Consider the following 27963-nt stretch of genomic DNA (forward strand, 5'->3'; position numbering starts at 1 on the left):
GCCGACTGTGCTGACAAAATATTTAACATTCCTGATGGATATCTAGTGTAAAAGTGCTTTACGAAAGGACATGAGTTGAGGGAGGTGAGTAGCCAATCCTGGATGCTGCCACTGCTCACATGAAGTCTGCCCTGTAGATGGTCAGGCAACACCAGCAATCTGAGACATCCAGGTCAACTACTTAGACAAGTAGATGTCCTGTAGTTGGGACATCAGGTGCCACTCTGTGCCACATTTCTGACACCACTGCCCTATCTCCATAACTATTGGCTCATCTCCATGGCCACTGTCCCATCTCCACGGAAGCTCTGCGCTCCATCTTCATCTAAATGTAGGGGACGGGGCACCGCTGAATTCAGGCCTAGGCTCAAGTCATCTAAATTGTAGAGATGCAGACAGCTGGAATGGGGTATGTGGAAGGAGTCAAAACCAAGCAACTGTCCACCAGTAGATCAGGGGTAAGGAAGCAGATGACACAATAGCCCAGATCACAAGACACTCTGGCTGGACCTTGGGCAGGAGGGCTATGCTAATTTGAACTGTGACACTCCAGAATTACGGGGCTTTGTGCAATGATTAGAATTAGAATTAGATATTTTTCATAATTCCACGATATTATAGTCAGAGCACACATCACAGTTATGTAGGCAGAAGATTGATTTCAACAGCAAGCTTCTTTTTTTCAAGATGATAAATAATCAAATGCAAGATGAAGGGAGCATCTCCTATATCATGGTGCCTGTTAAAATCTCACAGAAAAAATATTGACTCTGAACTCTCTTATTACAGCTTTATTTAAAAATGCAGACATGAACATGGCATTATTAAAGAAACACTGTCATCAAAAATAAAGATTACAAGAAATGAAATGACTGCAGATGTTTCAGGCCATTGCTTTACTGAAAGCTTCCTTTTGTCACTTCAGAAAATAACAGAGAAAATATAACCTTTATTAAGGTAATGTGGTTCTCTGATGTATTATTTCCCAAATTTTCTACAGTTTCTGTGTGGGAGTGAAGAAGGTCATGATGGTATGGTAGCTGTAGATCCTTGCTATGAGCTGGCTATCAACCATTCAGTTTACTTCTCCAGAAAGGCTGCTTTTGACCTGAACAAAACAACACTAGTCAGTCATTTCAGCTACCATCAGTGCCCTGCCAACCTGAAACATGTTTCTAAAACAAAACATTATGAGATTCTTGGCTCAGAAAATGTTAAAGTGTGTCCTATTAAAATATATATCCACCCACCATCAGCCTTAAGTTATCATAGAGGTGTTGGGTTTATTAGACTTGCCTGGAATCAATCAAAATTTGTTTTTGTTTTTTTACATAGACCTAAAAAGAAAAATATGTATTTGGTAGTTTTGTGAGTTAATTTTGGGGATTGCTGAACTCAGCCGTCTTTGTGGATGAAGATGAAAACGTAACCTTCACATTTTATTGGGTTTATTGAATCCAGGCTTTAATCTCAACCTTAAGGTTTTACAGATGATCTTATGAATGAAAACATGAGTTCTCTGGGGATATGGGAGTCATGAGAAGAGGGTGATGATCTTAGAAAAGGAAGGAATATGCTCAGCAGTTTAAAGAATGTGCTTTTACCTGCAGAGAGACAAGCAGAAAAAAAAACAGAAACTGTGAACACACACTTTTCCAACACTTGAAAATAATTGGATGGTAAAATCATTTTTATGCCATAAAAACATACACCATTTTCCTTTGGGACCTTCACATAAAATCCTTTTAACACTCATGGTTCAATTGCAGTTCTGGCATTACAAATTATTTGACAAATTTAAATATAGCATCATAAAGAACGGTAACACTTTGAAGGCAAACACCTTTGCTTGACAACAAAGGGTCAATTGTAATAAGACAACCTTCTAAGAATGTCTGACAACTATGCATGTGGCTTTTAAACAGAAAACCACTGTAATTTGTTGTCATTCCATGCCATAAAGCGGATGAACAGAGAAGTATATCCTGATAAGAACAGGCAGGTACACCAAATATCCAATAAATATTTAAAATTGAACTGAGTTATGGTGTAGTTTTCACATGAAAATTAAGAACTTCTTAAAATGAAATCCACAGACAAAAGGAAAACAAGCTGCCCAACTGAGAGAGGAGAAAAGTGTGTGGGCTCATGGGTGTGTCACTGCAGAGGCAATGCAAGGCACTGCAGGGAGAGGAAGATGTGTGCAAAAACGGGACTCTCTACTGGCTGGGGCAGAAAGGGTACAGAAGAGAGAGCGGCAGAGTCTTAAAAGGGGATGAGGGGTGAGGGGTGTCTGGGGTTCCAGTCCCATCACTCTCTCTCTCTGGCGCTCTCTGGCTCACTCTTCAGATAGGTTCTGGTTTGAGCATCTCTGCGAGGAAGTCATCCACGAACTGCTCCACAACCGTGGGCGTGATCTCCTCCACGTCGCGCACGTACTTGGCTCGGGCCGACATGTCCAGGATGGTGAGCAGTGGCGCTGCCTCTGGCAGGTTGGTGTAATCGCGCAGTGAGTCGCTCATGTCGTCCTGAACGGACACAGAACAGTCAGAGAACACACACAGAGAACAGAGAGCATATGCACTCAGTGAAAACACACAAAGGACATGCAGGACATACAGTCATCAGATTCCCAATATCATCACTTCATTTAAACCCTAAAGTGCAAAATCATAGAAGAGAAGCCTGGACTGGGAAGTCTCAAGGAACTACTGTGTCAGTGAACCAGTGAGAGCTCTGAGACAGTTCACATATTACTGCAACAGGATTACTGCAACATGTACACCCTAATGACCAGAAGGTGGCAGTGTCACATAGACATAGACTTGGACCCTGACTTCAATCCTCTATAAAGTGTCAGGAAATAGCAAAGAATTTAAATAATGGGGAAGCAATGGATTATAATGTTTAGGGAACTGGGCTTAAAGTTTGTGGGTTTGATTCCCAGGTAGGACACTTTCCTCGTACCCTTGAGTGAAGTATTTAACCTGAATTGCTTCAATATACCTACAGCTGTGTAAAAATGCTAAAGTTTCATAAGTCACTCTGGATGAGTGTCTGATAAATGCCAGGAATGTAAACTGTCCATCAAACCTTTGAATTTGATTTCAAATGCAACCATCAAAAACACACATAATCATAACTGCGACTGTGAAAAGAAACGATCCCTGTTAAATACTATACAAAAAAAATAAAATAAAATTGAACAGAACTGCCATAAGCCATTTTTTATTTAAATTAGACTATTACTGTACACGCTTAAAAAAAATGCTTACGTATAAATTATCTCTAACTAGGGGAAATTATTGAGTGTATGTCATAAATAAACAGCCAAGACTTTTGTTCACTATCGTTTCTGTCCAGGAAAGGGCATCAGCTTCGATTCTCCTTGACCTTTAAAAATGAATACTGTCTTGCTGTGGCGAAGGAAACATTGACCTTTTCCTCATTTATAAAGACGGCACCTGCTAAATTCCAGGCTAGAATGTATATTGAATAGTACTTGGGCCTGTGTGTTTGTAAATCCACTCAGTACATGACAGTGTGTCTGTTTTGCATGTCCAGCCATCGGTAGCTGCTTTTTTCAGGCAAGTGGCTAAATAGTGAGGCATTGGGCAGTAGTGCATGCTGGGAGCAGATGTTTGGGCCATTCCTGAAACCCCATGTGACATTACACTCTAAGGTGTCTGCATACTGATCCCAGCGGACCCCAACAGCCAGGAACCCAGAGTGAGGAGGAGAGAGCTGGAGAAAGGAAGGTAGAGCAGGACAGAGAAGGAGAGAGGAGGAGAGAGCAGGAGAGAGGAGGACAGAGGAGGGCAGAGCAGGAGAGAGGAGGATAGAGCAGGAGAGAGAAGAAGAAAGCAGGAGAGAGGAGTAGAGACAAGGTGACAGCAGGAGGGGGAAGCAGCTTATGCTAAGATTATGACTCCACAGGATGGGAGCAGGAAGTCAGGAACAGTGGGACATATGTCCTGCTTCAGGAGGATGCAGGACACAGTAAGTAAGCAGGGCAGGTAAGGAGGTGCAGGAGATGAGGGGGAATGCTGCTGCATGGTTAGTAACTACAGCCATGACCTTGCAGATGAGTATGACATAAAGCATAAGGTTCCAGATGCCTCTACATAACGATATATCATATATGGACACACATGCATGCACGGACACAAACACACACACACACACATATGCACATGCACACACACATACACACCTCTCCTGCCACAAAGAATAGTAGCGGTGTCTCCTCCTCCGTGGCCTTGTATTTGGCCATGATCTTCTCTGCGATTGGCTGGATCAGCTCCCTGGCCAGCTCTAGCTCCTCTTCCTCTTCTGCATCTTAGACAGAGGTGGACAGGAGTGAATCCATGAGAGAAAGAGACAGACAGACAAACAGTCAGAGAGAGAAGGACAGAAAGAGAGAGAGAGCAACCAGGAGATACAGAGAGAGAGCGGGGTGGCAGGATGGAAAGAGAATGAGAAAATAGACAAATCAGCCAAAACACAATAAAGGAGATTGGTGAATCCCTTCAGATTCTGTCCCACTATATCACAAGTCTTTTGAAACAGGAAATAACCTGTGCACAATTCTTAAATCCTGCTTCTCTCAGCTGTGTTGCTCTATCACTTTCCCTGTTTCAATATGTAATTCCCAATGAGAACAGTAGATTTGCACACTTCCATCAGTACATCTGAAAGTTCCGTGCCCCTCTCTCACCCACGAACAGCACCAAGCATGGCCCCTCATTGAGGTGCACAGCATTGGCCTCTCTCAGCTCCAGAACGGGGCGTGGCTGCCAGGGGAAGAAGCGGCACTCCGGGTCATTCAGCACCTCCACCCGACCCTGTCGCGTGATCACATGGCCCTCTGGGTCCAACAGGATCAGGGTGGGGATCCCTGGAGAAAGAGGCGTATACATGTGTGTGTGTGCATGTGTGTCTGTGTGCGTTTGTTGTGTATATTTGTGTATGAAATACTTACATTTTTAAATCTACCATGCTGCAAACCCAATGTGCTCAACTGATCTGTTGGGGCTTCACACTGTGAACTCTCTCTGGATCTGAAAGTGTTATATTCCTCAGGTCTGAGAGCTATTTTCTTCTCTTTACAAACACGTGGCAGGTCTATAAACCCTGGTGTAATAGAAAACAACACTGCTTAATAGTTCATTAATTTCTTCTCATGGCATGCGACAGGTTGGAGCACCTTAAGCCACGGGTCCAGGGAAAACACACCTTGAATTCCATACAGCCGGTTGAGTCGTGATCGCCGACCCTCATCTGTGTATGGAACGGCGACCCAAGGCATCTCACTGAAATACTGCTTAAAGGAGTCTTCTGACCTGCGATTGATACAGATGGAAGGCTGAGCTTATCTCCAGATAGTGGATCTGTGTAATAACGTATGCATTAGAAGCCTCACCTGTCTGCGCTGACAAAGACTATTTCAAACTTCTGTCCCGAGTCCTTCACAGTCTGATACGACTCTGCCAGGACCCGCGTTAGACTGCGGCATGGAGGACACTGCCAGGACATACACACGCATAAACACACACACACACACACACACACACTCACTTAAACAATGTTCATTTGATATCTACAAATTTTGTTGGATACTTGATAGAATTCAACAAGAGAGTGCTCTGAATAGTTAAAAATATGTATATGTACATGTTGAAACTTTTTAAGGCACAGCACTGTCCTCCCAATAGATCAGTCCTATGACATCACTGGGGGTCACGTCAGCAGACGAGGCTGGTCAGCTCTGGGGATGTGAGGGCACTCACCCAGTGGGCAGAGAAATACACGCCAACATAAGACCCTTCCAGGGAGCTGCTGTCCGCAGTCTGCCCGCTGCTCCGGAGCAGGGGTCCCTCCACCACCTCCGCGAATGGCTTGGGCCCCCAGGGGAACTCCAAGCCTGGGGGGAGAGGACAGGGGGGCCGTTCAACATTTATTTTCCTGATCATGTCATCACTGCACCATCATGTAGCACGTTGTGTCTAGATGGAATACAAATTATGGGACGTGGTGTCCTAGCCAATAGGCTTGTCAAAATAGAAGAATTAAATTATGCCTTATTCCTCCTTGCAAGAGGAAAGTTTGACGTCTTTTGTTCACCAAACTAAGGATAAATCATTTGGACAGAAATGTAGCCAAATAAAAGATGGGGAAACTAGTAACTCCAGGTAGGCTTGGTAGCTAGCTACCTCATTACTAATTTCCCCATCTTTCATGGGTAGTTTCCTCATTTTTTCATTTGGCTACCTTTCTGTCCAATCAATTTATCTTTAATTTTCTTGATTTAATTCTTCTATCGAACCTACCTGATAAGACACCAGTTTCTGAAATCTCCTGCATCCCATTTAGACATGACCATGATAGCATGTGTGCTTGTGTGTGGATTTATGTATGAGGATGAGATGTGTGTGTGTGTGTGTGTGTCCAGTGTGTTGTTATGATGAGTCTGCTGATATGTGGTGGGGGGAGGGCATGGCAGGGGGAGGGTATGATGGGGTGTGGCCCTGCAATTACCTTTAGGGTCATCACGCACCACCAGGAGACCATTCCGACACACCACCTTCCCCGTGACTGCCTCCACAAACACCAGAGAGGGAACGCTGGTCACCTTGTACCTGTTCCATAGCCTCATCTAAGAGAGAGAGAGGTAGAAGGAGAGAGACAGAGAGTGAACGAGAGAGAGACAATCAAGAGTGGAGCAGTAGCGAGACAGTGTGGAAGAGATCCTAAGCGAGTGCACAAATGGATGGAGCAAAAGGAAAAGATTCATAAATATTCCACAGCCTATAAAATGGATAAGATGCATGCGTTCAGTGCTGTTAAACAATGGTGGTGTAGATAGCCTGAATATGCTTCCATAAACTTCCATAAATAGACTAGCTTCAACAAATGCACTTTCAGTTCTAGTCTTTCATTATATTCATTGTCAAATTAAAAATATCTTATGTGTCTGAATACCTATATATTGGCAGTCTCAAAATGAGCAGCAAAGTAGTTTCAGCCTTCTTGCATAAGTGAGAAACACCAATAGATGTCTATAACAGCAGCCAGTCTCCAACAAATGTTACTATGCAATTACACGCTCATGCAATTCATCACTGTTGCGGTATGCTAATCGTATTCACAGAAAGGGGGTTTTAGAGTTTCTGCAGCTAAACTCCAGACAGCCTGGGTCTGGAGCCCCATTCACTCACTGCCATGTCACCTCTCAGCACCCAGAACACTTTAGGTCAGTAATCTGCTCAGAGCACAGTACAGCAGATAAAGGAGACACAGTACGCATTTATAAAGATGAAGATCTGTGATGTTATCATGGACCCAGGGAGCTGGGGAACTTGATTTTAACAAGTATAACACTTCCATTCATCACCTGGAGCAGAAATAACTCGGCTGAGATATTCAAATTACACAACAAAAAAGAAACCAATTGTCAGCAGCCATACCACCAGGTTGCCATTGTGAATAAGAATATGTTCTCAATTTTCCTGCCTGGTAAAATAAAGATTAAATAAATAAAAATAAAAAAACCATGTAGGACTACCCTGTCCCTGCTGAATGGCTGAAGCTAAGCTGGGGTGGGTAGCTACTACTTCAATGGAAGACCAGCTGGGCAAAATAAGTTGCTCCTGGAAATATTGTTGGGGAGGAATCTTGTATTTGTATTAACTTTGTGGGGTAATTTGTCCATGCCTTGGTCAAGGGCAATGACAGCAGTAAACCTAACCTGACATAGCCTACATGTCTTATGAATTCATTGAGTATGTATCAATGTGGTGTATATCTCCATACAGAAGGCTCGGGGCCCTCATTTTCTTTTTATAACCAGAATTACAATTATCTACCTTTACTTTGCTTGCATTGCAAAAAGGGTTGTGCAGTGAATCATCGCTTTGGTGAACCCAACATTTAGGATCGATGGGCTGTGTTCCCCTCTCTCTCTCTCTCCCCTCTCTCTTTCTCCCCCTCCTTCTGAATTTAACTCAGAAATATTAAGGCCTTACAATATACCAAGCATTGTGTCCTCACCGGGGAGTTTCTATGCATTGCAGAGATGGTAACAGGGTTAAAATCTTCTCAGAACAGTGTCAAAATTTTCAGAATCGTTAAATCTGAGTTTTTATGATATACCTATTTCCAATGTTTCGCTGAGTACATTCAGGAGCATACTTTTCAGGAAGTAAACAACCATTTTGGTTTTGTATATATGACATGCAGCTTCACTTTAAAAACAAGGTGCAGCTTCAGGGTCTGTTTGATGCTGTTCAAGCTATATTGTGAATATTTTCGTCAGTGTCCATCTAAATTCTTGTCTTATTAAAAAACAACAACAACAACAAAAAACATTTTTAGTTTATCGATGGTTTATAGTCTCAAAGGCCAAAGGGCTACAAAACAATTGGTGGTGGACAGTTTGATGAATCACCCTGGTCTGTAGCCTTCATTTGAATTACTTTAGTCATCCACATTGCTGACTCTCTCTCTCAGCAATGGAATAGTAAAGATAATGTACAAATCTGGAGGCAGATGGAAGTGTATTATCATTGGTTTGTAGATCACTTCATCACTTTTCAATTCCACATGGCTGTCGTTGGTTCAGACTACAGAATACAAATTAATTCAAACACATGACTGGTGTTAACCCTTAACCACGTTGGCCACAAAGACTCTTAACCTTCTAAATCTGCATTCAAAAGCATCGTGTTCCTTGTCTGTACAGGAAGTTTCACTTAAATATTTCATGCTGTTTGATGTCATGGGGGAAGGACGATCCTGATTTATTTCATTGACGGAACCAAAGCTTGTGCTTTCAAAACCTGCCAAGACACAAGAGCTCCAGCAGATTCAGAAAAGCCCAGCGGTCTCTCCACATTCAGGACAACAGTTTGGCAGATGTTAAAAACTGCCAAGCTTAGGGAGTGATTTAGGAATCAGGAACAATGCTGTTCTTTTTTAAAGTGTTTGTTTGGTTCTTCTGAATGGTTGGCAGAACTCCATCTGCAGTTTGCTCTCCATCAATCCTGTCCAAACTGTCAGACCTGAGCAAACAGATGGGTGGGATAAATCTGCCTCTGTAATCGCCCCGTTCCGTGCCTGATGTGCTGGAGCTGAGACTGTAGAGGCAGGCTCTGTCAGACTGGGGACTGGACCTGAGAGCCATGGCTGCTTACTGAAGCTAATGCATATACTGCTTATTGAAGCGAATGCACATACTGCTACTGAAGCTAATGTACATACTGCTACTGAAGCTAATGCACACACGGCTTATTAAAGCTACTGCACATACTGCTACTGAAGCTAATGCACATACTGCAACCGAAGCTAATGCACATACTGCTACTGAAGCTAATGCACATACTGCTTACTGAAGCTAATGTACATACTGCTACTGAAGCTAATGCACACACGGCTTATTAAAGCTACTGCACATACTGCTACTGAAGCTAATGCACATACTGCAACCGAAGCTAATGCACATACTGCTACTGAAGCTAATGCACATACTGCTTACTGAAGCTAATACACACACTGCTACTGCGACTCTTAACACCACTGAGAGTTCTAAGAGAAACTTGACAAATTTCTCTGTAAAACAATGTCACTGTGACACAGAATCGTGTGTGCATGGTGAGAGAGGACCAAGAAGAAGATTCCCCCAACCACAGTGGGGCCTGTCCTTTTACACATGGGACAGGATGACTGTGGGACACTGAAGTGAACAGGACCAAAGTCTACAGGAAAGACTTAGGAGCATTACTGCCAGGCATACAGAACCAACCTGAAATGCAACGGTCATATCAATACATGATAATATACTGCAAATGACCTATGGGACAGCTTACATAAAAAAACAGCTTGGCACACAGTCAAATATGTCTCCACATATTTATTCTGACTGATACTGAGTTATCACGCATGAATGGAAATAACAGATGTGCTTATTGATACCAAATTTGTATGTATGTGTGTTTACCCTGACAATCCATATAATCTTTATCAAACTGAACTAGAACCATTTCAGATAACTGGGTAAAACTGTAAAAGATGTCCAGAGGATTGCATTAGGGAGAGAACTGAGATAAAGAAAAAGACCACTCACATCAATGATGATCATTACCCACCGTGGGAGGCTGGAATGTGGAGCCTTCACATAAGGTTGATAAATAACCAGCTGGAACAGCCACTCACAAAAGGTTGTGCTGTTCTGAGCTGTCTCTCCCATAATCCTCTCTGCATGTTAAACCATTCAGTTACCACAGTCTCATCCAACCCCCGCACATCCAGTGCACAGCGTGTGCAGTTATAACACCCTTATCATTCAGTCTAAATACAGCACATACATCTACACTGGATATTCCACCTGACACTCCACTTATAGTACTCTTTTCAACTTTCTTGATGACAAATGAATGGTTGATACAGTCTTACTTTTTTTAATCAAAAATGAATTGAAATGCAAGTTTTACTTTTGATATGTACTGGAGTGTATATGTCTGAAGAGAAATTAAGCAGTGTGTCTGGGAGGACATAAGTGACATTTCCTAATCACACAGAATGTGATGTGTCTTTCTGAACAATATCAAGGGATGAATTGAGACCACCCTAAAATGGTTTTCTTATATCTTCAGTGGAGAAAAAACCACACGGGGGAACACTCAATCTATAATTTCAGGGTGATTGGGTATGATGTTAACATGTGTATGTGAAACCTTCATTCGGAAGCTGCTTCAAAATAAATGTTCAATCATAATGCCTGTTTTAATGAATACTGTACTGTAATGCATACTTTGAACAGCAGGGAGAGCTGGATTTACTCAGTTGTCCCTCAGACGACTTCATCAGGAAGGCTAATGGAATAGCCCTGATCACTGTAGTGGCGATTATATTACCAAGGCCCGACCGTGGCGGAACTAACAGCTCGGGAGGTACGTAGGGAATGATGGGAAATGGTGAGAGGCGCTTATAAGGGGCCAATCAAAGCAGGACATGGATGAATAAATATCATTCATGCACCCTCATAATCCAGCAAAGTCTTTGGCCTGAAGGAGAAGATACAAGCTAAGTAGCCCTGTAGTGCATCTTGCATCTGGTTAATGTTCATAGCACTCTGATGGGGGAGGGAGGCAGAGAAAAATGGGGGAGGAGAGGTAGGTGGAGAGATGGGATGGGTGGAGGGAGAGATAGGGGGGGAATGAGAGGTTTCTAAGCAGTGACCAGGCATGGAATAGGTGCCACAATAGCTGGTCACACTGAATTAAAGTCTCTGCGTGAGTGCGGGGGATAAGGGGGCCCAAGTGCTCGATTTGTTACGGTGTAGGGGGGGAGGTGTGGTGAATTGCTGTGCCTGATCATCGCCATGACGGCAGCCCAACCTGAACCTCCAGCCAGCAGCCTGGCACACAGAAATCACACAATAAACAGGGGAGAGAAATGGCTCCAGGCTTCTTAACTCTGCCTGTAATGCCACCCGCCTCTGCAACGGTCACACAACGGTTTAATACAAAAAATACATATTAAACCGTTATCTGTCAAGAGAAATATTTCAAGGCTCTGGTTGCTTTTTTATACATTTCCTAAAAACAATATCTTAAATATCATAATATGGTTCTAAACTACAATCACCATAGTTATGTTATTTGGACTTATGAGGTCCACACTCTATTGCAAATCAATCAGTATAATTGACAGTTGCTGGCAGACAAGCAACTCTAGTCATCCAATCCAGTGCCCCTGTGAAAGTTAACACAGACTAAAAACTAACGGCTTTTTATTAATACCTTTACTGGGAATTTGAGGAGGTCATTTCCTCCTTGGGTTGCCATGGTGAAACACCTTTGTTCAATGAGGATCTAAATCTTTACTCGCCAGTCAAACAGCGTGACTTTCAAATGCACCGTGGGAAGCTGTCTCTTACATGCAGGCTCTTCATGGAACACAGTGGCTTAATCCAGAGCACGGCACTTTCTGCGCTGTCTAACCTGATGTGTTGCCATCACCTCCGCCCAAAGTCTATTGCGATGAAGTCAACAGTTTGGTAGTAAGCCTGCCATTTAGAATAGGGTTTATCAGTCATGCAAATAAAACATTCAGTCACAAGCACAATCTACTGGCTGAACGTTCCTCAGTGAGAAACAGTGAGAAATACCCAGACTCTGAATGCAGTAGATCCAATTAAATGCTGTTCCGCATTGACAGGATTGAAAGAACTTCCCATTTCCTAGTCTAGTGATGTGTGACACACAGGGTAATTCATACCAGTTTGGGTTCAATACCTCCTGGAGTACATACAGACACGCACACTCTCACACACACAGACCCACACTGTTCTCTCTCTCTCTCTCTCTCTCTCTCTCACACACACACACATACCTACAGACACACAGACAGACACACACACACACACACATATAAACACAGCCAGCATCCTGTGGAGCACCCTTACGCAGATCAGGGCCCAGTTCTGCAGACAGATTGATAAGAAAAAAAAAGATTGAATGGATTTAAATCTTTTTATGCTGAGCACACAAGACATATGTGAATAAAGTCATGCAGAGACACAAATGGTAGGACTGGACACAAAGTGACACAAAGATTAATGCACAACAAAACTCAGCAGTGTCACAGACCTGCTGTACAGCACCAGCACACACACAGCACCTCACGTTCGTCTATATGAACACCCTCCAGCTAATTAAAGATGTCTTAATCTGCAACTCTCCAAACATACATGCATCTGTCGGATGTGGTGGGCTGAGCGTAGATCTCACCAAAAGCTCGCTTATTTCCTCTGTCATAGTTTGCATGTCCTGCTCCCAGCCAGGTGCATCATTATTGGTTAAATAATACTCATAGAATATCCGGTCCTGGATGTTGATTGGTCAACCACCCTTCCTAGCAGACCTGACACAGCATGGCTAAATAGAATATTCCAACATAATTTTAACATCACAGCACCTTCCCCTAACATAAACATCCTGGAGTGTAAGTAGTCAACAATGATTTAAAAAAATGACACTTTCAAAGTCTTATTAAGTCTTCTCAGCACCAGAATGTCCAGAATGTTCAAATGGACTTTCCAGTGTTTCATTTATTAGTGCCTGGAGAAGAAGACAGTCCTTAACTTCATGCCAATGGTCATAATACAAAACAGGTTCTCAATTGTTTGATTTCCATGCTTTCCATCAAAGACAGGAAGCAGGTCCCTTGACTGTTAAGTTTGGGATGTTCTTGTAAAAGGTTCTCATGGCAACTAACCCACATGCACAGCACACACTTGCCTCAAACTCCCAGCACCCTGGTGAATGGACTGTGCACACGAGCAAGCAGACCTCACAGTCATCCCATTCACTGAGCCCGTATGCCTGTATAATAATAATAATAATAATAATACTAATAATAATAATTCATCATATAAATTCAAAATTATTTTTCAGATAAGCGGTCTCACCCTAGCATAAAACAACACAATGAGAAACTGTAGAATGTGTCTGTAAAGACAACACTGCATTCTTATCTGAGTAGTTGGGGGTCATGCATTGTTCACACAAAAACCTGTACAACCCACCAGCCTCCCCTCCCCCATTAATAAAACCTTCAGAGTGCCATTACTATCCCTGTTAATGAGATGACTGCTACAGTAACACATGAAATTTCCTGCCTGGTTGAATGAGAAAGGAAATCTGAAATTATACAAAACACACAACAAAATAAAGAACACAAACCCAGGACATAAGGGACCCTGAGACTGAACTGGGAGCAAAACCTTTTCCCTTCTCAGCTGCTTCACATAAAAATAAATGAGAGAAAACTGCATTTCTACGCACATTCAAACATTACCCAGTGTCTGCGTCTTCACCCCTCTGTCAAGCTCTTTTGTCAATCTCTAATTTTCTCACCCTCTGACTCCCTTCATTATCCAACATGAAAATTTAGAATGATTATTATGTTCTTCTTAAATATTTGTCTGAATGTTCTGTCCATGGCTCTAAATGGCCTAACCTGAACACACTGCAGGATGTGGATCTTTTCACACAGGGACTCTGCCTGTTGTGTTGCTGTTTTACAAATTCCAGGAAATTGGTTGAGCAAAGAAGGCAGCAACATCAGTCATCTGGCAGCTCTGGGAAACACAATTATAAAGAACAGCCAATCACAGCTAATCAGCAAAGGGAAGAACAGAGCTGTCAGAAACTCTCAGGGTACTTTCCGTGCATCCCGGTGTTGTTGCCTGTGAAAGCCAGAAGACAAACTTCTCCCAAAGACCTTCAGGCATAGGCTCTCGTTTGTGTAGGTTTACACACTGTCTGACGCCTTCAGTCATTGAGTTTTATACAGCTTCATTTCAAGAGGTTAAGCCTGTTCCACAGTAACTGCAGAGTGGCAAAGGGGTTAAGCCTGTTCCACAGTAACTGTGCAGGACGGTAACTCTTCTACCACCTTGCAAAGTTACAAAAAAGCTTAATGGGCACAGTTGCACACACACACACACACACACAGACACACACACACACACACACACACACAGATGGCTTGTGATCAGCATTCCATAATTGACAACATGTTTATCTAGAATAATCTGGCTCAATAAAAACTGGCATGTCTCCTAGTATCCAAGCTAAACCTGTGGTGCTAAACCTTGTGTATTGCAGGCACTGCACTGCACACAGATGCCTGCAATACACAAGCTTTAAAATCCAGGCAATTTACAGACCACAGACTGATGCCCCAGTAACACTGGATGATAAAACAGAAATGAATGGCTATTTTTCAATTATCAGTGAATGATTGGTCCAAACAATGAAACATTTTCAATCAATTTTTGAACTCCTCGTGGCCTGCTCAAAAAAGGGCTAACATCCATCTGTTCACAAGAAGGATGCAATTATTAGAAGTCTTTTAATCTTTGCAAAGAGATTAACCAATGATCAAATTAGCTGCGGTGCTTGGGGCTATAAGACCATCTTTAGCACAGAAGGCTCCGAGTGGAAGGCTTCAAGGATTCAGTCATCTATTAGGAATTTTAAACATTTTGGCTAACTGGTGACCTCTGTGCTGTTGTTCATAGCTACCACTGTGTAACTGAATCACCTGAGAATTAGATTAAACTGCTGACTGAAGATTTCCGAACCCATCTCCCACAGAACCCTTCAGTTCATGTCTGTGCAAATCCCCCATGACTGCTGAGTGAGGCCATATTCTGTACATGCGTTTAGCCAACACTGTAATAACATACTACACATGTACATAATGCACTGCTGTGAAGTGTGGTTCATTAGAAAATGATCAGGTTAAAGTGGATTAAATCCTCGCACCATAAGGTCCTTTGGCTGAAATGTTTTGCATAACTAGCTAAAACAGTCACATTAAAATATGCAATAATCAGCTGGACTGTGGGCCTACGTGGTTTGTGACTAAGTACACGCGATCCACTAAACCTTGACATAGTAGAATGTCCAGGGATAATTCAACTCTTAACAGATAACATTTGGTCTCACATTCCAGAGTGGGACCAAATGGTATTTGTTAAACATTGAATGAACACTGTTGGAGTTGAATTAACACTGAGAATTTTACTGTGTACAGTGAATTACAACATTGTATTTCCATAAGGTTTGATGAGCCTATTTTAGGCATTTCTGCTCTGGTATCATTCAAAGCTGTTCATAATCACTGTGAGACCCAAGGTCCATGTGATGGACAAGAACAGCAGGTTACTTAATAGCTGTGATAGGAATTTGTGATGATTCCATATGCTTGCTTTGGCTTGGCACAGCCCTGTCAACACATTCTAGGCTGGGAGTGAATAAGCTTGACGGCACCTCTAAACTGCACCTCCTAAATGAGTTCTGGGCTCTCCTCTCTGACAGAATAATTTAATAGGCATTGCAGAATGGCCGCAGATCAAAACCTCTCTTGTATCTGGATTCTGTTTATCAATCTCAGCCTTGCACTGAAGTCTCTCCCTGCCTCTGTGGACAGCTCTGGGACTTCCAGTGAAAGAGCAAAGGATTTATTTACCAGAGACAGGAACGGAATCTGAACATAATCTAGACTTCCTGTTTCCTCTTTGTGTGAAGGAAAGGGCAGGTGTGTGTGTGTGTAAGAGAGAGAGTTTGCTGAATGTGTGAGTGTCTATGTGGATGCATTTTGTGCATGATTGTGTGTGTGTGTGTGTGTACGCATGAGTGTGTGTGTGCGTGCATGAGTGTGTGTGTGTGTATGTGTGTCTAACTTTCCTTAAGCTCTCTCTAATGGATAACACAGCTCCTCTCTCCCTGGGCTCCTCCACTCAGATTATTAAGCTTTAATTATATTTACTTTAAACAGCGTGATCATTTCCAGACCCGCAGAACAGAACTGGAGAAAGAGAGAGAGAGATCTGGGCTGGACGCACTTAGACAAACTTCAGATGGAACATCTTACAGAACTCAGCTCCAGTTTTAAAATGCTAAACAAACTCCGGTGCCAGACCACAGTGCACAGAGCAGGAGCCAGCACAGTAACACAGGACCATAGCCCTTATAGCTGTCAGGACTGTCACGGCACGAGCAGTCTTTAGCTTCCTCCTACATCAACCACACATACAAGCTCATACAAGCTAAATCTCCTTTCACATGCCATTTAAAATTAATTGAACAATGTGGTGCTTCTGGAAAAAAAACAAAACCTATTTGTACTTGAAATGTACCCAAAGGAAACCATCAGGAATGCCATCCTGCTCTAACACGTTCTTCGCGCGGCTCTGTGCACGTGACCTGGTACTGACCCCAGGGTCTGGCAGGGCTGTCCCTGTTTTCCCCTGGTGATCTGCGAGACTGCAGTCTGTGTGCATCAGCTGGGCATGGAGTTTCCTCTGCTGATGAAAGAAGCGCGAGTTGTGGAAAGAAGTCATAAATGGCAGAATAAGCTTCAGAGGACGACACGTCATAGGTCCGTGAGAGAATAATTATATGTATTCTTTTTATTTTTATACCTGTCTCTACCTCCTGCTGTGTATAACTCCATAGAACACTGTACCAGTGTGTGGATGGGCCCCACGGCCAGATAAATGTTGAGGCACTGTTCCAGTGGGTGGATGGGCCCCATGGTCTGATAAATGTTAAGGCACTGTTCCAGTGTGTGGATGGACCCCATGGTCTGATAAATGTTAAGGCAATGTTCCAGTGTGTGGATGGACCCCATGGTCTGATAAATGTTAAGGCAATGTTCCAGTGTGTGGATGGACCCCATGGTCTGATAAATGTTAAGGCAATGTTCCAGTGTGTGGATGAGCCCCACAAGTTGGCATCAAATCCGGTGCCAACTACAACAGTGCCGACAGCCCCACAGAGTGATGTATGATGGCTCTGGCATTTCAGCAGGCCTAGATGAGGCTATGTCATCACGTGCCAGCGACCCTCGCTGATTGGGTACTTGTTCACTGGTTGAGGCGCAGATGATGTGTCTTTCTCCAGCTCATTACTGTGATTTGTGGACTACAGTTGAGATAAGAAGCAGCGGCTGACACTGCGCGCTTCAGAGGAGAGCACACGCCTGTTTGCACTCTCCTGAACCTACAGCAGAAGCTGTGATGGGTGTTGTGGTGTGAGTCTGATTGACCATTCTAAATAGGAAAAAAGAGAGGAGAAAACATGTAAAAAAAGGTAAATAATTCCATTAATTACTATCTTTCATGCTTTTTTAACAAATTGTGCCAACTACGACAGTGCCGACAGCCCCACAGAGTGATGTACGACTTACAGGCCAGTATCTGATTGGCTGAGCCAGTCAGCATCCAATCAGACTGGGAGAAGCGCACGGTCTACCCTACTCCCATTAGTCCAGAACCATCTTCTCCATCCCTGCACTCTGGAATGCTTGCATCAAATGAAACCATGAGACATAAAAATGTAATTCAAGACCGCCATTTTTCAGCTAAGAAAGATAGCAATCACACGCAAAAAAAATCAATAGCACGCCACATTATGAAAAGTAATGAGTGCAATTTAAAGATCAAAGACAGAGAGATCTCTCAGAATTGGTTTTTAATTTCTCTGCTCCTCTCTGAGTGAAGAAGATGGGGACACTGCGTGGCTGCTTCTGCCTCTCTTCTCGATTTAATTTCCCCTGGGTCCCTCCCCTGACTCCATGAGGGATGGTAGTCCAATTAATGTCAAATATTCCGGGACAAGCAGTTAGGATCTCAAAGCCAAACAAACTCCAGGGGAGCATTTCAAGAAGAAAACTAACAGGAGGAAACGTGAGTGAAAAAAACACCCACAGCGGGGAACTGCCAATCAACAAAACCATGAAATTCTGCTGTCTTTTCCTTGTGGAGACTTACATTCTAAATGGCTGAATGCGTTCTGCTTTATCTCCCATTACTGTACATGTGACTGAACAAGTCAATGCATTATTTAAACCTCAAAGAAGCACTGAGAGCGAGCCCCTCATTTACACTACTGCCAAGTTACAACATTAGGAACAAAGAGAAGAACACCAGGTACGACAATAATCAAAGAACCAATAGTTAAAACATTAGTTTAAAATTCATTTAAAACATCTGTTAAAAAGATTTAAAAAATAATAAATAAACAAACAAATTAATAAACAAATAAAGCATTAATACAACATTAATTTAAACAAAAAAATTAAAAAATTATTAAAACAATTACAATCAAAATCAATAAGACTCAATATTGGGTTCTAAAAGTGTCTTAAGGGCAGTAAGGAGTCAAATTTCAAAGTCTTTTGAAAATCATTCCAGATCTGAGGAGCATAAAAGGGGGGACCTGGAGTACAAGCCAGTCTTGTGAGCATGTGTGATAATGGCCAGTGGTCAAGTTAAAAAGTAAAGATAAGGTGGTAGTCTAATCAGCAGGATTTCTTTAATGAAAACATGGCAGTGCTGATCACGTCTCACAGACAGAGAGTACCAGCCAACCTTTTCATAAAGAAGACAGTAATGTGTGCCACATTTATTACCTGTAATTAATCTTATAGCAGAGTGACAAACGGTGGTAATGAACGAGTGCCTGTAAATAATGTCTCCATAATCTAAAACAGAGAGAAAAACTGCCTCAGTTACTCTCATTCTGCATAAAGCTGGAAAGGTTGTTTTATTTCTATATAGAAAGCCCAATTTTAACGTCAATTTCTGAGCAAGATTATTATACATTATTTGAAGTTAAGTCTGGCATCAATCCAAACACTTAGATATTTATAGTGGGGGACTCTCAACAAATCAAAACATTAACAATGCAAAATCCACAAACATGTAAATAAGGGACTGATAAAACAGCAACTGCTCATTATGACAGATGATAATTCAATAAGATCCACTGTACATGCATGTCATTCTTTGGGTTTATTCGTTCAGAAAATCTGAAACATTCTTTATAACTTCCTAAACCTGGATCTGCATGATCAAAATATTTCCATTAAAAATGTCTCTGGCCATTTTCAAAACTTGATAGTTTTCATTGTATTCCTTTTTCTCCTTATTTGAAAAAATCCATTTAAACCCAGGGAATTGTCTTAATAATTTAATGAGTGCAAGTCATACAATGCTGCAGAAATGTCATTTTAACAATACAACACCCTCTATACCCTCCTTATTATTACAGAAATATACAGCTAAATGGTGTGTACGATAACTCTATTTGGCTTTATCTGGCAACCTTTCCAGAAACCCAGAAGGACATGTGATCTATTATCTCAAAACCTGAACTCACATAAAGCACTTTATATAAACACTTTTTAATTTTTCTTAAATATCCAGAGCAAATATTCCATTTGGCTGCCAAATCAGCAGTAAAGTAAACAGCAGATGGGAACATAGGTAGTATGGTGATTGGGGAAGTCCTTTTGTTCCCTTCTAACAGACTCCCTTTTAAACAGGAAATAATAACATTTACTTCTCATGTCCTTTCTAAATATAAGCGCTGGAGTTCTGATTAAATGGCCACACTCGGTTAAATAGTAAACTACGTACAGTTCCCTGTGAAATTATCGGGCACCCTGATGGTCCACAAAGATGGTCAAAAGGCTGATAAAATACAAAAATAACACAGGCAATAATGTATATTTTTTATGTGGAGTACCTCTCTCAGATTATATCCTAGGAAACCCAGCATAAAAGAAAAGAAAAGAACTGGCTAAACTCTCCTGGTATATTCTTCCCTTCAGGACATAGGCATTCCTAACTTTCCTTCAGGAAGCAGGCATTCCTAAACTTCCCTTTGGGAAGTAGGCATTCCAAATAGAAGCAGGCATTACTAAACTTCCTTTCAGGAAGCAGTCATTCCTAAACTTCCCTTTGGGAAGCAGGTATTCCTAAAGTTCCTATGTAGCTATGTAGCCACACAGAGAATGATGGCATATGTGACTGACTGGCTACCTAGCTACTCTTCAGTAGCATCAAAGATACAAATCTCCCTTTCTGAAGGTCTTTTATTTGCATAATACATTGGCATTTAACTGAATGCCTTAGAAGAAAATCAATAACCACAAAAACCACACCCCTGGATACTGAGAATAGTGAATGTCCCTTCATAAACCAGAGCTCTGGAGCCAAAGAGCCAGCAATTCCATAATGCCTTGCTACACTATGTTTGCAAACAAAGGCCTCAGCCTTCTATATGTGAACACAAAACCGAAAGCAGTTTTGATGGGTAACCAAACATGCAATATTCTCAATGCACCACTCTCTGTGTTTGGAGTTGATGTTTTTTCCCTGTAGTGGCTCCCTTTAAAGTGCAATGATCATTCAGGCACAGATTTTACCGGACATATTTTGCATTTTGTGATTCCAAGGCACAATTTGAGTGGAATTTCTCCACAAGCCAGGCTAAAACACAGCAAATCAAGCTGACATATCTGCTTTTAGGTCATGGCTGCGTGACTGAAATTACTCTACAGTGACGAAACGGAGTGGTTACTCTGAAATGGAAACAGTGGTGCATTTCAAATGGCACTGTTTTTCCTCTCTGTAAATTCAGATGTGCGTGCCTCACAGGCCTGTTTTGTGTGGGCTCTGTGTCCAGGCCACGGAAATCATATAATGCTCTCTAACCATCTAACCAATATATGAGCTCAGTACATGTCGTGAGGGATGTAAATACAGTGCAGCTGGGGATGGTAGTGAGGGTTTATTTCCATGCCAATTTGGCACAAAAGAAACCATTTCATGCAATTATGCTCAACACAGATTAGTGTTTGTATCATATAATAAACACACAATCAAGTGGGGAATGAGAACTTGGCAGGATGGAATGGGAATTGGGATCAGTTATCGGTTCTGAATCATGCATTCCTGTCCAGCAAAGACAGTGCTATGTAAAATGAAAACCTGTCAGCTGTTGGTTGTCCCTGCATACTGACTTTAAGGAAAGACAGAGGAGCCCCAGCCAGCCTGGACTCATGAGCTCGGCAGTGTTTGGGGGACCTACCCCATGACCTGTTTGGGGTGTCCCGTTGTACAGCCATTAGAATTGTGCCCGCAGTGGGACGCATGTCCTGAGGGGGGCGTAGCAGAGCAGCTGAAAGGACTGCATTGTGCTCTCTCACTTCTCTCCTCCGTTCTATTCCTCCATCTCCTCTTCTTCTCCTTTCATCTTCACTTCCTTTGGCTGCACCCTGGAGAATTCTGCTCAAGACAGGCATCTTTATTTTCTTGTTTTGAGGGCAGGATGGGGGGCCATGTCATACTCAGGACCCCCAACAGCGACTCAAGGACTCCCGGTTCCTGTGCAGTCTCTTACTTCCCTCTGACTCACTGGGGGGTTGAGTTCAAAGTGGAGACTTAAAGGCCTATACACGGCTAGCTGTGATCCCACTTAGTTATCGTGCCTGGACCCTGCCGTTTGATCATATAGTGTATTTATTTGCTTTGTAAGGTTAAGGCTACACAGATATATTCAGCAGAACCAAGCAGGCATACCAAGCACAACCACAAATAATTATCATGTTTATTATTCAGTTTCAAATAGATATCCATTTATCTTGGTGGATACATGGCAAGTGATGTTCATTAGACTTCACGCATTGATCATTTGGAAGCTGAATTAAGGCCTGGTGGTGTGCAACTTTGTTTTGATGAAGTGCTGATCCCAAAGCACTATGTGGGGATAGCCTGAACCCTGTCCTCATATGTTTCTGTTTCCTTCTCTCCACAGTAATTTCAGCATTAAAAACTGCTCACCATGGTGTCATCCTGTGCTACCAGTAAAAACGGTACCTTCCTGTGTGGTTGCTTCGCCCATCAATGCCTGTTTGTACTGGCCCCCAGTGGTGTGGAATGAACCTCCCACAGTTGTTAGAACAGCAGAATTGCTTCAGATGCAGACTGAAGACCAAACACCACAAAAGACATATTGGTTTTCCACTCATTACCACCCCAACCTCTTATTATAGTTCAGGTCGTGGTAATTTTTATAGCTTTGGGTTAGGGCTTGTTATAGATGTAATTTCAATGTATTCAGGATTTATATTTTGGTTCTTGGTTAGTATAATTGCTATGCATTAATATGTTAGTGACGTTGTTAGTGATGAAGCCATAGTTTTGGATCTGGTCACATTTAAAGAAACCCTCCAGTAAGTATTGGTATGTAGGCTAAGGACAGATAAGGATGGAAAAATCTATATCAGTCAAATCTTTCCCATAGTACACGCCCCTCTCAGTTACAGAGCAGAAACACCAGCCGCTCTCTGGCTGGCTGCTGCTATGGTAATTTCAGCGGCAGCTGGTTCTACAACAGGAGCGTAGTGTAGCGGCAACTGCGCTTTTCGTCTGATCCACGGAGCTGATGACAGCAGCGTTCGGCCCTCGCTTGAGCCCCCAGCAGCTGCTGTGCACTGCGGAGCATGTGGGCGTGGCAGGGACGGGATCTCCGCAGGCCTGCTTCCCCATGTGGGCACAGCTGGGGCTGGCAGACTGTCACTAAAGGCATCCGCTTGATTTATGAGCAACTCTGCCACTCCGTCCTGCTCTTATCCTTGTAAGGAAGTGCCAGACACGGAGAAAAAAAAAAAAACACAGCCGCATTTCCCATGACACCTTGCAGGCGCATGTGAGCTGAAGCCTAAATGCCCCGCTTACATACTCTACACTGCCTACTGTTCAGATACATGGCAGGAAAAGAAATTCATACAGAGCACACAGCATCGAGTTCAGAGCACAGCACAGAGCACACAGCATCGAATTCGGAGCACAGCACAGAGCACACAGCATCCAGTTCAGAGCACAGCACAGAGCACACAGCATCCAGTTCAGAGCACAGCACAGTGCACACAGCATTGACTTCAGAGCACAGCAAACAGCACTGTACAGAAAATGCACGCAGCACCCTGTGGTGTTCAGTAAATGAGACTCTTCAGTTCACTACAAGGGCAGCAGGATGCATCTATAAAAATCATCACCCTATTTTTTGTACATATCAGCACATGGTTATTTTAGTAATTTGCTTTGTTTTCTCCTCACTGGAATGTATAGAAGTGGCTGCTGCAGTGTACCAGTTCTCACACTTAAGTTTGAGGTCAAAGAGCCTGCAGAGAACCAGCAAACAACAGCCGACAAAAGAAAAGCCAACAAAAAGGGCAAAGCAAAAAAGGATAGATTCAGGCCGTGTGGAAGTCCTGAGGAAACAGATAACAGAGTGAAAGGACCTCTCTCAGCGGGAGCCTCTCCCAGCAGCGCCCCCTCCCCCCCCGCCTAGCCTGTAGCGACTTTCACATCCTCTTATCTGGAGCCAGAGGAGGCAACCGCGTACCTGCAGTCCCAAACACACTGTACCCCTGTCCCACACATACACAGCCACACACCTGCAGATCTGCTAACAGCATCTCTTATGTACACACTTGAATGTCCATGTACTTAATTTTGTAAGTTGCACTGGATAAGAGTGCTTGCAATAATATAATGCAATTTTTGAGACAATCCTGAGGATCCATGATGATATGCTTGAGGCTGCTGGACAGCATGTCCTCACTATATCTACTTTGCTGATAAAATCCCTTCAAAATGTGCTTTTAAACTTTCCCACCTCAACAAAACAGCCATGGTTTCTCACTCCACCTATTCCATTATGTTCAAAACAACCAAACACAAGAGTGCACAGTTTTGAGCAGGACACTGCAGTGAGAGGTAGTCCATGCATACCTCCCTAATTTTATTAGATTACATTTAGGCTATTAGATTAGAGTCCTTTCTGGCAGACCTAGGGATGACCATTTGTAGTTATTCACCTGCAGTTTGAGAGAGTTTTCATTCCCAGTTCCCACAGCACACAAGGATTACAACAGAAGGAGCATATTTAAAGATCACTGTGCCAGTGGCACAGTGCCAGTCCAGATATTTAGCATAGAACACTACTGTGGAGGGGATGCTGAATCTGGCATGGTGGCTACTGGCTACGCCCTGCCAGTGAGCTCCATCAATGCCCTCCACGGGCCCCAAACCTCCACCCTTCCCATATCACACCCCAAATGCACAACAGAGCCAACATACACCATCATTGCCAATCTGTACCGCATTAAGACAGCTTTGGTTCAGTCTAGGTCACACTGCAGCCATAAAACCCAGATCAACGTGGCAGGACTGCAGCCCCATCCAATGGGAAAAAGACAACGTTTCTGCAGTATGCTCACTCACAGATCATTCAATAATAAAACTATTTACAAACAATGAGAAGATGGGGGGCATTTCTATGAGGCTGAGTCAATAAGCATATAATTTGTCAGGCCAATGTACTACATAGGAATAAACAATTGTATCATAAGATTGCCTATCAAGCGTAGCAATGATCTGTTGTATGAGCTACAGAAATGAACAGATAACAAACAAAGTTATAACGAATTGCAACTTTCCAAACCAGACACGTGAGAAAAATTCATTTTTGCAGGAGTCCCTAATATCATGTATGCCATAGTTGAGAAACCCCCACAAAAAACAATTCACTACTCCATTGGTGCAATTCTACAAATCACAAAAGAACAAACAACTCCTACTCAAACACAATTTCCAGCTAAATAGCTGTTCTTTCACTCAATAAAACAATAAAATTTGTTTCAATAAAACAAATCAGTACTTCTGCAGCCAAAAGCCACACTCCATTTGGTTTTGTCGTCTCCATCCTCCATCATCTCCAAACCTTTTTGACTTGGATTGTTGTGAAGGTACTTAATAATATCATACAATTTGAGAACCTTTTCTTCTAAAAGCTGTTTTTAAAATTGAACACACATCTTTTTCTCTTTCAAACACAGCCCTACCGTGGATCATGAACAAAGAAATGTCTACGGTACAAACAGATGACATGAGCATAAAACTGAAAAGCATTTTTTTACATATTGTATTTCATATAACGTATTGCATTCTTGCAGCATAACATTTACATTTGTTACCTGCCATTAAAATTATATTTTTTTTCCCATAGACATATTCCAGGAGCAGACTGGCACGTAAATGTTTTGTTGTCAAAGAAAGCAATCCTGATTTCAATGTATTGCATGTAACCAGAATCTGACCAGCTTTGCAAACTCACTTTCAGCTCATATTTCTCAGCTTACAGAACGGTGATGAGAAAAATCAGTGACTAGAAAGGTCAAAATATTGCTCATTAATATATTAAATAATTGAAACTGTAAAGAATTTAGCCAAATAAGTATAACATATAGTCCTATATTTAATGATAAAAGCTGCATTAAAATAAATGCAAATGCTATAGCCATAATAATATATCATTCATTTATTTCATTTAAGAGTTTCATTTATCAATCAACCCACATTTATATAATGTGCATTGTTTAATTACACTGCTGTCAGAACCTTAGGACAATGGATATACAGTAGGCCCATGGAGGGAAAATAAATTCCTAATAATAAAAACGGTGGATAATAATAATAATAATAATAATAATAATAATAATAATAATAAAGTTTACAATAGAAATAGATCATTCATAGTTATTTTACTGGTGATCAATTTAACTGTACAATTGCAAATTATACTTTTATACATCTATAAACACTGGCTACTGTGCTTAATTTGGGTAAAATAAAAAATACTAAATTAAATAAAAAAATGAGGACAATTGTGGTAATGCTTCCGAGCCTTCCATCAGACTAAAATATTTGGAAGGTCACAAAACATTGGTTGGTTTTATTGCTCGAGAAGAATTAAATGTGGGGACAAAACCATTCGCTGCTCTATTTCACAATTAGAAATTAACAAGTCATCCTTAACTTCTACCGTCACCGATGAAATGTGTCAGTGTGACACATTAAAATGCACCTGCCCGACCTTCGTGATTTTGAAATGGACGAAGAAATTTTAAAAACAAAAGAAACAAAAATGTTACAGCGCTGTTGTGTAAATAATGACGCTATATTGCCTAACTTTTTAAAGGTAAGTGCATATAGTATCATTGTGAATGCCGTTCTTTTCAATGCGCTAATATTTTGCATCTTGTAATAGCGTTAACAACAGGCTGCAGTATTTGACCCCAAAACAGAACTTTTAATCGTGAGAAGCACAGTTCTTCTTCTCACAAGCTCGATTCATGGGTAGGATAATTGAATGATGCTTTCCATGTTTAGGTAACTGTATTAAATATTGTAAAAAAAAAAATTGTAGCCTACTACTGATGCCATACGAAGGTGGTGAAAATTGTAGCCGCAGTGTAGGTTATGTACCGCAGGTTATGCGATAAAAATCAATACCTTCAGAATAACATCACACAAAGAGCTTAGGCTAAGGCCTTAAGTGGGCTGCGCAGTCAGGTACAGGGGTCCAAGGCAATCAAGTTATTAGAACATGCCAGTCAACGCAGCTCTCGTTAAGTATTTTTAATATGCCAGTTAGACCTATTCGCTCTCAGATGTGCTTGATATGCTACATTATATTCGTAAATGCATACAATTTGGAGACAATGCAAACTGAAATAGGTAGCGTTTGCTATACTACCCATCATTATAGTTACAGGCAACAAAATCACAGGATAGCAATAAACAAGAACAACAACAACAACAACAATAATAGTAATAATAATAATGGCAATAATAATAATGATAATCACCTATTTCTATTTTACATCTAGCCTATTCCAAAACACAAAATGCCCATCAATCCTATTTGCACAGTCAATGCATATGCAAATTAAATTCACCCTTGTAATGGGCTATGTAAAAATCAGAATACATTTTGCGGTAGTTGGATAAATCACATTCCAACCTTGAGGCAAAAGTAATATCCATGACGTTTCGTGAAATCTTATCAACTTCCTTTAGTTCCGGTAAACACACTTGGGATGTCGCTACTTACCTTTTTGTGTCTCTCTTTGAAAGGCAACGCCGGCCATTGCATCTCCTGTAAGAAGTCCTGCCAATGTTTCTGGTCCTGGTCGGATGAGACAAAAACTATTTCCAATTTGTCTTTGTGTTCTGATGAATTTTTGAACTTGCTGTAAAACTCACACAGGCTGGCGTTGAACTGTCTGCAAGGACCATTCAGACTGCAACCGAAGTAGAGTCCGATAACAGACAGCTTGCTACCCAGCGCCTGGACATCAATCTCGGCCTTTTCACTGTTCACGAGCCGCTCCCCGAGCAGATTAACGAGAAAGTCCGACATCCCTGCTCGAATCCGCAAATCAGACCGTTGTCTAACCGTGTGCTTTCCCCAAAACAATGAAGATTCAAAACCAAAGGGTGCGACAAGCAATGGAAACCCCTGTGCGCCAAGGTTGTCTCGTGGAAGAACAGTGCGAATATCAATGCATGTATATAGCCTAGCCACCTTCTCTTCTCATATGTGGTACTGTGGTGTTGAGGAATGCAACTAGTAATATTCCCGAGCAACAGCACGTTTGCGACTAGTGCTTATTGAAAAATGAAACTCATTTATGACACCTAGTTACGAGAGGCAAAATTGCATCTTCGGCACTCACAAATATTGCACACATTCT

The 27963-nt window shown here is 42.0% G+C and overlaps 1 protein-coding gene across 3 annotated transcripts; it reads right to left on the reverse strand.

Moving 5' to 3' along the window:
• Positions 1-776: 776 nt before the first annotated feature.
• LOC135236977 (nucleoredoxin-like) lies at positions 777-27962 on the reverse strand. 3 transcript variants are annotated; one of them, XM_064303640.1, is made up of 9 exons: positions 27473-27962; positions 27321-27395; positions 6538-6655; positions 5790-5923; positions 5423-5523; positions 5236-5342; positions 4718-4897; positions 4214-4338; positions 777-2528 (listed from the first exon to the last, which is right to left on the reverse strand). In XM_064303640.1, exons 1-9 carry the CDS (start codon positions 27503-27505, stop codon positions 2346-2348), a joined length of 1056 nt encoding a protein of 351 aa, XP_064159710.1. In that variant the 5' UTR covers positions 27506-27962; the 3' UTR covers positions 777-2345. The 3 variants fall into 3 exon arrangements, with proteins under 3 accessions (XP_064159710.1, XP_064159708.1, XP_064159709.1); XM_064303638.1 differs by having other exon boundaries at positions 27321-27959; XM_064303639.1 differs by having other exon boundaries at positions 4214-4332; positions 27321-27958.
• Between the last annotated feature and the right edge of the window lies 1 nt (position 27963).

This window comes from Anguilla rostrata, chromosome 12 (genome assembly GCF_018555375.3).
Source record: "Anguilla rostrata isolate EN2019 chromosome 12, ASM1855537v3, whole genome shotgun sequence".
NCBI classification, from domain to species: domain Eukaryota; kingdom Metazoa; phylum Chordata; class Actinopteri; order Anguilliformes; family Anguillidae; genus Anguilla; species Anguilla rostrata.

What these genes read in the sequence shown, in the direction of transcription:
- LOC135236977 (XM_064303638.1), bottom strand. Translation starts at nt 27,629, where the DNA reads ATGTCGGACTTTCTCGTTAATCTGCTCGGGGAGCGGCTCGTGAACAGT. An exon ending in TGTATTTCTCTGCCCACTGG is followed by an intron (nt 5,524 to 5,789) that starts GTGAGTGCCCTC and finishes ATGTCCTGGCAG; the next exon opens with TGTCCTCCATGCCGCAGTCT. An exon ending in ATGCTTGGTGCTGTTCGTGG is followed by an intron (nt 4,339 to 4,717) that starts GTGAGAGAGGGG and finishes CCTCTGTCTAAG; the next exon opens with ATGCAGAAGAGGAAGAGGAG.